General features: G+C 43.6%; 1 protein-coding gene across 1 annotated transcript in view; it reads right to left on the bottom strand.

The window, feature by feature from the left end:
• LOC101853965 (fibropellin-1-like) overlaps positions 1 to 9,170 on the bottom strand; it is an 89,935-nt gene extending 80,765 nt beyond the window's left edge. Inside the window, exons 1-6 of the mRNA XM_035972033.1 lie at positions 9,042 to 9,170; positions 6,906 to 7,018; positions 5,880 to 6,020; positions 4,862 to 5,005; positions 2,738 to 2,873; positions 2,017 to 2,181 (exon numbers count right to left, since the gene is read on the bottom strand). Coding sequence (XP_035827926.1) covers positions 2,017 to 2,181; positions 2,738 to 2,873; positions 4,862 to 5,005; positions 5,880 to 6,020; positions 6,906 to 7,018; positions 9,042 to 9,170 — 828 coding nt within the window. The remainder of the gene's footprint in view (positions 1 to 2,016; positions 2,182 to 2,737; positions 2,874 to 4,861; positions 5,006 to 5,879; positions 6,021 to 6,905; positions 7,019 to 9,041) is intronic.
• Between the last annotated feature and the right edge of the window lie 3,122 nt (positions 9,171 to 12,292).

Consider the following 12,292-nt stretch of genomic DNA (forward strand, 5'->3'; position numbering starts at 1 on the left):
GGAGTCCTTAAGTGTATGACGTGTACACGGAAACAATTAAAACACGCGAGCCAAGTTCGTAGAAACCACTGAAATTTTATTTGTTACACTCTACGCGTTTGATAAATTAACCCCTTTCTGATCTTTGTTTTAGTAAGCGTTTTACGGCACGTGCAACACAATTGGCCTGAGAGTACCAAAGATAAGAGGTGTTACACGAGAGTAATTAACAAACACAAAAAAGAAGGAGAAGAGATAAAGACGATAGAAAGACGTTGTATACGAAAGAAAGAGCAAACCACATCAGAGCACCCACCAACCACCTACATTTCTGATCTAAATGATACGGGAAAACACAAGTGACAAAAGCAGCCCACAGTACTTTTAAAAACTAACTCCAGGTTTTTATTGGGCCCCTCAGATCTACCTGGACAATGGTTATGTAAACGTTTTATAAAAGGGAGAGTTCCCCCCCCCCCCCCCCCCCCACACACACACTCTTTGAGGACATGCATTCTAGTCATTCAACAAAGCTTGACAATACGTCGCTTTGAAATATAACCTCTTTATTTATTCATATTTTTCACTTCTCTTTTCTATATCTGAAAAAAAGGCAAGCACCGACATTTACTACGAAATAATATACGAAATCGTGTTAATCAATTCTGTATGATAATAAATAAATAGCATTTGTATAGCGCATATCCCCACTCAACAGCAGGCTCTATGAGCGTTACACTAAATTATTACCCAAGCAGACCATAGAACACTCCGAAACATTCTCAGCTTCCAGGGAAGTATACAGTGCAAGCAACTGATAAAGCGCTCAGACACTAACAAACTGACAAGATCTTTCGCTGTCTATAGCCGGGTACCCATTCCCACCTGGTGAAGTGAGGAAAATTCGTGTAAAGTGCCTTTCCCAAGGACACAACGTCGGGCCCCTAACGGGATTCGAACCCACGACCTTACGGTTGCGAGTCCGAGAGCCTAACCACTAGGCCACCGACGCCACATGATGGTTTGAAATATGACGCGACATTGCCTTAATGAGCCTGCTGCTGATCAGACCGTATTATATTACGTTCAGGAGGTCCTTATTGAGTTAAACCTGGACATCTTTCTAATAAGTTCCCAGTGGCACGTTAGTCAACGGAGGACAATAAGCATCCTCAAATGACGCATAGTCTATTACGTACCCCCTGAAATGATTGAGACATGCATGTGGATCAGGGTCGTAGGAACTTTCCGCCACTTGTAACGCGGTTTGACTCACAAAAGTCTCAGGTTTTGATGTTCGGACCTTCTATGACTTTCTAAAATTTCCCAATTTGTCCAGTATTCTGTTGTGGAGTTCTGGTCTTGATGCTCTCCTTCCAAACGACATAAGTAAAGGGATGCACACCACCATCCTCGTCAAGAGCAGTAATAACAATGGCCACGATAACGGAAGCAACGATAACGATTACAACTACGATGAGAACAACAACGACAACGACGAAACCAACAGCATCAGCAACTTTAATAAGGTGAGCAATAACAGCAGCAACAGCAACAGCAGTAGCAACAACAACAACAACAGTAACAACACCACCACCAACAACAACAATAAGCAACAGCAACAACACCAACATCATAATAAACAACTTTAATTAAGGTAGCATTAACAGCAACTTCAGCAACATTTGAGTTTAGTTTAAGTAGGTAATTTACGGCACTTATAACACAAATAGGTCATATAAGCGCCGAAGATTAGAGGTGTTGCCAGAGAGTAACACATAATTTATACAAAAAAGAAAAGAGAGAGGAGAGATCAGAACGATAGATGTTTGATAGGAAAGCAGAAACAAACCCCGTTAGAGCACCCGCCAACAAACTACACAGCAGCAACAGCAACAGCAACAGCAACAGCAGAAGCAACGGACAGTAGCAGCAACAACAGCAGCAATGCCAACGACAACAACAACAGCAACAGCAACAGCAACAACAACAACAGCAACAACAAAAACAAGCAGCAACAGCAAGAAGTCAGCTCACCTGCATGGGTATAGAGGAGAGACTGTCTGACGGTGTCTTCCTTGTAGAACCCCCTAAGGTAATCGGGGCTGGGGGGAAATCTTCTATAGTGAGCGCCACGGCGAAGAAGTCTCCAGGTTGGTACGTTTGAGTAAAGCCCGTGGTGAAGGTGAGCGTGCAGGTTTGCTGAGAGGGACGTTTGGAAGTGGAAGATTTAATGACAGAAGAGGTTAACTTTGTGGGTGCAAGCATATAATATATACAATGGAGTCCGCTTAAATCGAAATCCGCGAGACCCCCAGAGTTTTTTTCGGTTTAGCCTAGGGTTTTTTCGGTTAAGAGAGGTTGCTCGAATTGAAAAAATAATTGGTGATTTTATTTTTTTTTCAGTTTACGCTGGTTTCGGAATATATGTTTCTGTTCAAGCAGACTCCAATGTATTGAGTGAGAAGAGTGCGTGAGTGTGTATCTGCGTGCAGGGTGGTTGTGTTAGCAACGTCAAAAACAAAATTCTAAAGCTGTAAAAAGCTGAAGCATTAGAAAAACAACAGCGGCTGTATTAAGAAACATATGATGTTTCAGGCATCACGAAATGTGGTGTTTTTGTGTCGAATTTGAAGCTTACGGATGCTCCTTTTGTGTTTCATTGTTGATAGTGAACAACTCCCTTCAAAACAATGGGTATTTTGGGCAGCCTATATCTACGTGGGTGTCCAACTCCTATAAGCAGCATAAGACAAACCTCGTCCAGTCTGGCAAAGGGGAGAGCGTTACACACAGTCAGGCACTCGTCGTTGACGGCCCATCTACATCGCACGTTGTCCCCGTCAGGGTCCAGTATGGGGATCCTCAATGTGTGGTTGCAGTTGTGTTGCATGCTGGGAGGGAAATAAGAAATAGACTCCTGTTGATTTGTTTAGTTAGTCTGGTTTAGTAAGGTTTTATGGGGCACGCAACTGCGTAAGGTCATATTATGAGCTTGGGGAATAATCTTACAATTTTTGAAAGAGCAGATGGAGCATTTGGTTTCTCACCTGATGGTCCTAGTAAACCAAGGCGGCTAAACATGTCATTTAGTAAGGTTTTACGGCGCTCACAACTGCATAAGGTCATATGAGCGCCAAGGGGTGGATGTCAACAGAAAAGTCCGAACGGGGAATCAGGCGTACACTGCTCACCTCTCTGGCCTCAACAGCACAAAGTCTTCTTCGACTATCAAGGCACCCCGGAAATAACAGTTCACAAGAGAGTGACAAAATCACAGAAGAAGTAGAGGAAAATGACAATAGTAAGGATGAGGAAAGAAAAAGCAGCAGTTCCCCTTTTGTCGTTCCGGCACAGTATGAGCATGACATTGATAAATCAGCCCATTTACAATTCTACTGTGTATAAGAAGTTAATATCTCCCCTTTGGGAATGGCCTAAAGACATGTTGATTTGTATAGTCTGTACCTGGGTCAGACAAAGTTCTCTCGTCCTTTTGGTTAAAGGCGCTGCGCAGCTTTTGATTCAGGCTCAAGGGTTCGAGTTGGCTATTGGGTTTTTAAAAAACCTGTTCAAGTTTTGACCAAAATATATGTCCTGAACACATCGAACTAGGTCCAAATGTGCAAAACGAGTTGAAATAGTGGGTAAAATAGGTCTGAACAGGCTAAGGACGATAGATGTTTGGTAGGAAAGAAGAAGCAAACCACACCAGAGCACCCGCCAACAACCCACAGTTACCCTTGTATAAGTGCAATTTTTCTATAGAGCAACGACTGTGCTTAGGACAGGGTTTTAACGAGGTTTTTTTTACGAGTATTTTTTTTAACGAGCATTTTTTAAATGGAACAGAAGTGTATTATGGTTATTCTGTCTTCCACTAATGCAGACCCTACCTGCCAAAACTTTACAAATTGAAGCCCCCCAAATTCCTTTTGATATGTTGTTGCTAACATTCACAGCAATTTTCCATGATACTGTTCTAAAGGTAAATGAGCAATTTGGTTCACAAAATTACATCATTCGGCCGGCCAGAGATCCTTAGCTGACACTGTGTCGGAACCAAATGAGATTGAAGGTTTGAAAACTCTATCAGAATATCTTAGTTAATAATTTTTATTCGAAGGACCCCCCCCTCCCCCCTAAAAAAAACCCAACCCCCCCCCCCCCCCCCCACAAGAATTTCAGTTGTCAATGAAGACGTTTTGCCGCCTTTGTCGTGTCTCCCTTTAAGAGACTTTTTTTGGTAAGTGTTTTACGGCGCTCGCAACTGGATAAGGTCATATGAGTGCGCAGAACACACCAAACATTTCCAGCTTGGAAGGGAATTGCGAATTTGCTCGGGTGGCGGCCAAAGCCTACTCTTATCGATTTTAGGACCACAAAGGGATCTTTATCGTGCGCAACTTGCACCTGGGACCTCCGAGATTTTTCGCCTTATCCGAGAAGGCTAGATGTAGATCTTTCCTACCAGAATATGAGGGGTGTGGCTGAAAGACAGCAGTCAGAAGGAGCCAAAGAGTAGCAGCAAAAAGGCTGCAGAAAGAGTCAGGAGCCAAGAGGAGGGGGCAAATGAGGTAAGGGTGTGTGGGCAGAAAGTGGAGACGAAAGCAGACGAAAGAACATTGCTAGAGAGCAGCAAAGGAGGTGAAAGGTGAAAATTTTAGAGAAGAAAATTTCCCGTCGCTTTCCGGATTCGAACTGGGACCTATTGAATGGGAGGCGAATACCGTAACCTCTCGACCACGAGAATCGCCTTTAGGAGACTTTAGATATTGCCTAATCCCCCCCCCCCCCAAACCCCCCCCCCCACACGAAACAAAAAACAACAACAACAACAACAACAACAACAAAACAACAACCAACAACAAACAATTCTTACTTGAAGAGCGGTTTGCTGAGAGCCACAGGGCTGGTGTTGCTGCGCCCTGTGTCGCTCCGAGTCCTGAGGTCAATGGTGGTTGCTACGTTCCAGGCTCCGTTGCCACGCCCACCCGATAGCTGCATCCACGCGTTTCCCTCGTATCTGAGAAGACAACAGATAGAAATAAAGTCGCGTTTCCTTCGTATCTGAGACGATAACAGATAAAAATAAAGATAACACTTTTAACCCTATCCGTACGTCGTGTTTTACTATCGTATCCATACGACGTTGGGAACTCTGTGCCACCACTTTCCAAAGAGGAAATTTACTCGTTAATCCGATCCGTACGCTTTGCATAGCACTCTGTCAAAATGATTTTTTGAGAAATACTGAAATTTCAAAGAGATCTTCGCACTAGGAATATTCTAAAATGTGAAGAATACAACCCTGGGGTACAAAATGACCTCAGGGTGTACGCATAGGGTTAATAACGACAAAACGCAATAAAAGCCCAGCAACTCAACAAAGTGAAATTGTCCAGCTTTTTGGTTTCTGAACAGTTCCCGGGTTATCGTACACTTGAACACCGTCACAAAATGGACCATTTCCTTGGTGAAAATTAATTTCGACTCTCTACCCCCCTCCCAACTCTTCTTCCGACCCCACCACCCACAAGCGTTCTAAAAGAAGTTAAAAATGCCTTCATGAATGACCGAAATGTGGCCGCCCACAGGAAGTGGAAACCCCGGATGTGTGTAGAAAGAGAAAGAAACTCTGAACCGGGGGCTCTTATTGATTCTCAACCGTTGTCTTTCTTTTTTCAAAACCACAACAATAATAATGATAACAGCAATAACAACAACAACAACAACAACAACAACAACAGCAAAAACAACAACAAAAACAACAACAACAACAACAAGAACAATAACAACAGCAACAACAACAACAGCAATAACAAAAATAACAACAGCAACAACACCACCACCAACAACATCAACAACACCAACAACAACCGCTAAGGTGAGCAACTTACCCAACAGTGAATGGTCCAGAACTGGGAAAGGTGTAGTTGAAGGTATCCTGGCCCTGTTCCCATCCCTCCTTCTGATTGGCTGCCATACAGTAGTAGTTGACGCTGTTCAGGACTGGGGTGCCGGCACAGCCTTTCTGACACCTACAACACGGTTAGTACGAAAATGTTTGGAACTAAACGTTCTTATACCGTCTAGGTTTGGAACCAATCGATGTGTATTTTTCCACCATGTGCACGGGACATGTGAGTAATATATACACACTGGTGAACTCACGCACGCACGCGCACGCACGCGCACGCGCACACACACACACAGAGGGAGAGAGAGAGAGAGAGAGAGAGAGAGAGAGAGAGAGAGAGAGAAAGAGAGAGGGAGAGAGAGAGAGAGAGAGAGAGATAGAGAGAGAGAGACAGAGACAGAGAGAGGGGGGGGGGGGGGGGGAGACAGATTCGCCTCTCGGTCTTTCAACTTCTAGGTCAGCGCTTGTCTACACTTTTTAAAGTCAGCACCCTTCTTTGTCGAAAAGAGCTTGGGGTTTTCGTACCGCCTACGAAATTATAGTTCATGTATTTCAAAAGGGAGCATGAAATAATACCTCTGGCTACTATGCTGTTTCCCATTGCTTGCATAAATTACCAACCTCCCCCCCACTAGTGGCGAAATCGCCCCTGTTGGCAAGCACTGATTAAGATCCTCAACGATCATCTGGTTTTAATACTACAGCACTATTTGTGTTTTTACTTTCCTTTATTGCCTTCTCGGGGTTTGGGGAATTATATCTCAAAATACGGTCAAGCTAAAAATCGGTTAAGAAGTATCAAAGGGTCTCTCTCTCTCTCTCTCTCTCTCTCTCTCTCTCTCTCTCTCTCTCTCTCTCTCTCTCTCTCTCTCTCTCTCTCGTACATTTGTCAGTCTTTTCAACGTTTCCTAGACGTCTTATGACTCACTTATTTCTTTCACTTATTACTCACATGAACTAATCTAACCTTAAAATAATATTTTTCCTCTTGCTTTAAGCTACTCACTTGAAATTGTTGTCATTGCCAGACATTGGTTGGTTGACATATTGACCAGTCAGGTGCTCCTTGCAGCCAGGACCCTTGTCGTATGTCCAGCCCATCTTGAACTCGAATTCCACCTGAGCACATCGGAAGTTGTCAAAGCATCATTTCGGCACTTATATGACTTTATTGTGTTGCAAGTGCCGTAAGACTCTTAAGAAAAAAAAAAAAAAGCACCATTGGTTTATCAGATGTCTCTCTTTTAATTAGCCACGTCGACGTGAAAAGATCCGAGGCCATCAACAATTTGTCTCTCCAACCTAGCGCTGTCTCGACTGTATTTAAAACCTCCCTCCCACGCGTGTTTTATGAACACAACTACTTAACGTTAAGCCAAAGAAGTGGCCTGGAGTCGGTATTCTATTGGTTACGCTGATTCGTAAGGGTGCGATTTTGGGCCTGGAGGCTCGAGTCTTAGCTCTGTCTGGCATTGTATCCTTGAGATAGGCACTTTACGAGAATTTTTCCAATTTGGCTCCGTCCTATCGGACGTTCTATCTTTCTGATAACCCCTACAGTGTGGTAATGGGTGTTAGGCATGTGCATTTCCAGCAGGTTTTTTTTCAAGGCCTGCATCGAACCTGACTTAAAGCAATGCAGTTTCTTTCATGACCCCAGCATTCTTCTTCAATCCCAGCATCGTTTTCTTGAAAATATTGTACAATAACTTTGTGGGCACCAATATTTGGGAGAAATAAACTTAGACCATAGACTTGAATGATAATATAATCCTAGATCGAGCACTGTCATGGGTGCCGCCTGTTGCTCTCTAAAGAAAAACTTCGCACCGCTGCTGCGCGCCATCTAGGCGGGTAAATGTAGAGCAAAACGCGAGTCTAGGGATAGTTGAGTGTGTAGGCAAGCTTTCCTTCCTTGCCCTTAATTTTGGTTGAAAATAGAGTCACATGGTGCGCTCCCCTGTAAACCGGAAGTAAATAATAATATGTAGCATTTGTATAGGCCCCCTAGCGCATATCCCCGCTCGACAGCAAGCTCTATCCGCTTTACACTCTATATTATTACCCGAGCAGACCATAGAAACATTCTCAGCTTCTCGGGTAGCATAGTGCAAGCAGCTGATTAAGCGCTCAAACACTGACAAACTGACAAGATCTTTATAACTGGGTACCCATTCCCTCCTGGTGAAGTGAGGAAAATTCGTGTAAAGTGCCTTTCTCATGGACACAACGTCGGGCCCCTGACGGGATTCGAACCCACGGCTTTACGGTTGCGAGTCTGAGAGCTTAACCACTAAACCACCGACGCCACGTACATCAGAGCGTGCAGTCTGGGATACCATGACCATGTACTAGGTGCAAGCCATAAATTTACTGCTCTAGCCAGTTTACTTTCTTGTGCAAACGGTTGCACTGTCTCAGTTATTTCTTGAAAAGCACTAGATCTAGGAATTTGCACACGCGGGGAGTCGTTTTTTGTCTGTGGAGTGATGTGCCCTTGGTTTGGGAAAAGCCCATTTATTCTCGACTTTAAAAAATCTGTACCTAGCAAAAAAACCATTCCTCTGATGATTGGAATGCTCAATGCATCTGAGTCATAGATTCTAGTTGTTTTTCTGTCAATTCCTTTACAAGTCTTTTTGTTTGACCAAATTTTATCTGACGTCAGGAGACTTACTTTCTCCGTCTTCAGTTTGTCATTTACCTATTCACTTTACAAAGCTGTAATTATGAAACGATCATTCTGTTAGACCAAACTGAATAAAACTTGAAACAAATCATCAGCAAACAACAAACATTTAGAAAATCGAGTTCATTACGACAATGCAATTAAGTGTTTGGGATGTGTTGGTACGGACTAATTGATAATAGGTATTGGTGGAGGATGGATGGGTGGATGGATGGATGGATGGATGGATGGATGGATGGATGGATGGATGGATGGATGGATGGATGGATGGGTGGGTGGGTGACTAGAAGGATGGATGGATGGATGGATGGATGGATGGATGGATGGATGGATGGATGAATAGATGGATGGATGGATGGATGGATGGATGGATGGATGGATGGATGGATGGATGGATGGATGGATGGATGGATGGATGGATGGATGGATGGATGGATGGATGGATGGACAAACCGTGTTTCCCCCGAGCGGCCTCCAACTGATGGTCCCTCCCCTAAAGTGAGAGGCTTCCACCACGAGAACTGCCGCACACAACAGGACAGCCGCCGCCCACGTGAAGGGTTGTCCTTCCAACGACGCCATGACGCCAGTCCCAGGTCACACAGGAGGTACTCAGGAAGGGGGACAACCTGCTGAGGAGTTTTAGATTTAGTACGGGTTCCCCGGCACTTGCAACACAATTAAGTCATGTAAGTGCCGAAGAAGCATTGGAGAATATTGTAACAACAGGCAAGTTTGATGGAAAGAGAGGCAGAGGCAGACAGAGGGAAGAGATGCTGGACAAGTTGACAACATGGCTGGGAGCATGGCCTGAAAAAATACACCAGAGCACCAGCCAACCACCCACGCTCGAAAGGAAGAAGGTTTGGGAAAGGAATGCTATGGAATGGAACGGTGGCTATAGTCCGTTCACTGTCTCGTGCCATAGTTTCATGCAATTTTCGCAAAAACCGATTGTTGCATTCCTCGTCTTTTTTTTTTCATGCAGTCTTAAATTTTGACTGATCTTAAGACTGTCATGTATTAGTTGCAAATAGTGTTAGCCGCGCATAACACACAGGGCCCTGAGACAGGAAACGTGGCCAAACCCACTGACACTGCAAGAGAAGCTGTTCAGGCCGACAGATGAACTGAGCAGGACGGCGCAGTATATGACAGATACCAGACTTTAAGTGTGATGCGATCGAGAAGAAAAAGGAGTGTCAATCGTCTTCATTCATATGTCAGTAGCCTTTCACACTTCATCGATAATTTTTTTTTATAGAGGCACCAGGCATGAACCCTCACACTTGACCTTGGCCATTACTATTCTATTTATAGAGGCACCAGCCATCCATGTCCAGGTGCTGTTTTAGCTTCTTTTTCCTGTCTGTGGATTAATATTCTTTTTCCAATTTGGTTCCACTTCCATGCACCCTGTATCTATGGCTTTATCAGAGAAAGCTTTCTAGCTTGCGCCGGATGACCTCCGAGCGACAAGACCCTTAAGGACAGAACCGTGGTTCGCCCCAGTGTTGAGTATGGTGGATATTGGGGCTAGGTCAGAGATTCCAATTCCCTCAGCAGTAAACCATGAAAACTTCCCGCTCCTAGGTGATCCACATTGTCATGTCTCGGGCACCTTTACCCTCCCCGACGAGGATGGTATAGATAAAGCGGTACCAGGACAGTAGTCGATGGGTTGCCATCTACGGAGCATCTTGGTTGTCATGTTTCGGTTTGGTGTTGAATCGCGTAACCTTCCTCTCTCCTACTTCTTCATCTTTCCTCTGAGTGTTATTATTTCAGTCCCGTTAGTTGAAACATTGTGGGCAAGTTTTTTTTAAAAAAGAACCCAATCAAAAAGGGAATTCTTGATGAAGGAGATGATGCCGCCTCAACCAGTCGGATATTTGCGGTACTCTCAGATTGATGGGAAATCTTCTAGGTGGGGCGTGGTCTTCTTTCCTGGCTTTAGTTTCAGCTCCTGGATTAATCAGATACCGAAATCGTCCTTCTTCCGCCGAACACCGAGTTTGCTGACTGGTATTGGAAAGTAAACAATCTGCCTTCCACTGCAGGATTCTCGGTGATTTTTTGCGCGCCCTACTTGAAGTCGTCGGCGGACGATCGAGTTGTTGTTGTTTCTCTAGCCTCTTTTGAGTAGTCGCCAGGCTGTTTCTTTTTCCTTAAGATGGTTGAATGCTGCACCGTTTCGTTGTCAAAGGAAGCCAAGCATCTTGAAGTGGTTTCGATAATGATTTACTGTCAATATCTAACCATCTAAGGGGGCTCTCGTGGCCTAGAGGTACGGTGTTCGCCTCCCATGCAATAGGTCCTGGGTTTGAAACCTGACAGACACGAAAAATTTTATTCTCTAACATGTTCTTCTTTCACCTCCTTTCCTGTTCTATAATCTTTGCTCTGTCGGCTGCTTTCGTCTCCACTTTCTGCCTCCCCCCCCACCCTCTCCCCCCGGCCCATCCTCTGGGATCCTGACTCTTTCTGCAGCCTTTCTACTGATATTCTTTCTTACTGTTGTCTTTCAGGCATACCCCTGATCTTAGAGTAGGTAAGATCTATCACCTAGCCTTCTCGGATAATGACGAAAAAGTTCTCAAAGGTCCCGTGTACGTGTTCAAGTTGCACACGTTAAAGATCTCTTAGTGGTCCTAAAATCAATAAGAGTAGGCTTCGCCCGCCATTCGGGCGAAATTCAAAATTAAATCCTACCAAACAGAAAATACTTACTGTGTCTCGCCCGCTCATATGACCTTGTGTAGTCGCAAGCGTCGTAAAACACTTACAAACACAAAAAATAACCATGTAAATCAACTGTGTTTGTATCTAGAAATAAAAGTATGTTTGGTATAAATCCTACATCTTATTAGTGACCAATGTATGGCTAATTTAGTGACAGCTTAGGCCTTTCCTGATTCGACTATTGCAACTCGTTGCTAAGAATACCCAAGCAGAAATCCAAGTCCTATAGGGAAAGATCTTCTGCATTTGCGGGCCCTAAAATCTGACACACCCTCCCACAAAAATTGAGAGAAATAATAGAAAGTACCGAGTCTTTCAAAAACATATTTGAGAACACAAAAAAGTAATTCTTTTTCAATCAAGGATACTCAGGATACTGTTATACTTTTCCACTTAAGCGAATTTATGTATGTGTCTGAACACTATCTACTTTAGATTCAAATAATTGGTGAGGCAGCGTGGTGGAATCAGGCTCTCGTCAAAATAATTAAAGTGAAGAAAGTTGCATTTTTCAGCAGGTTTGTGAATTTTTATCAAATTTTTGTTTTTTGGCTCAACACCTTTCATGTCCATAAAAGAACTCATTTCTGTGTGGATTTTTCTGAAAAGCGTTGATTAAAGGCATAAAAAATGTAAATCTTCGGTGACCATGGACTCTTAGGCTAAGGAAATAACCAATCTTTGGCGGCCATTTTCTCACTAATTTTACCTCTGAAAACAGGTGACCCCCACCTCCTTCTTTCGCAAATATCTCGGCTTGTAGTCAAGACAAATGGATATTTTTTGCATCCCAATAAAGACAAGTAAACACGCTTTAAGGTAATACCTATTCTTCTATATGCCCAAAAATTGACGAGAGCCTGATTACACCACGCTGCCTCACAGCAGTGTTCAGAGTTTGTTTTCCAAAGGAAAGAGCGCTATATAAATGTTATTTATTATTATTATTATTATTATTATTA

The sequence above is a fragment of the Aplysia californica genome, unplaced genomic scaffold (assembly GCF_000002075.1).
Source record: "Aplysia californica isolate F4 #8 unplaced genomic scaffold, AplCal3.0 scaffold00561, whole genome shotgun sequence".
NCBI classification, from domain to species: domain Eukaryota; kingdom Metazoa; phylum Mollusca; class Gastropoda; order Aplysiida; family Aplysiidae; genus Aplysia; species Aplysia californica.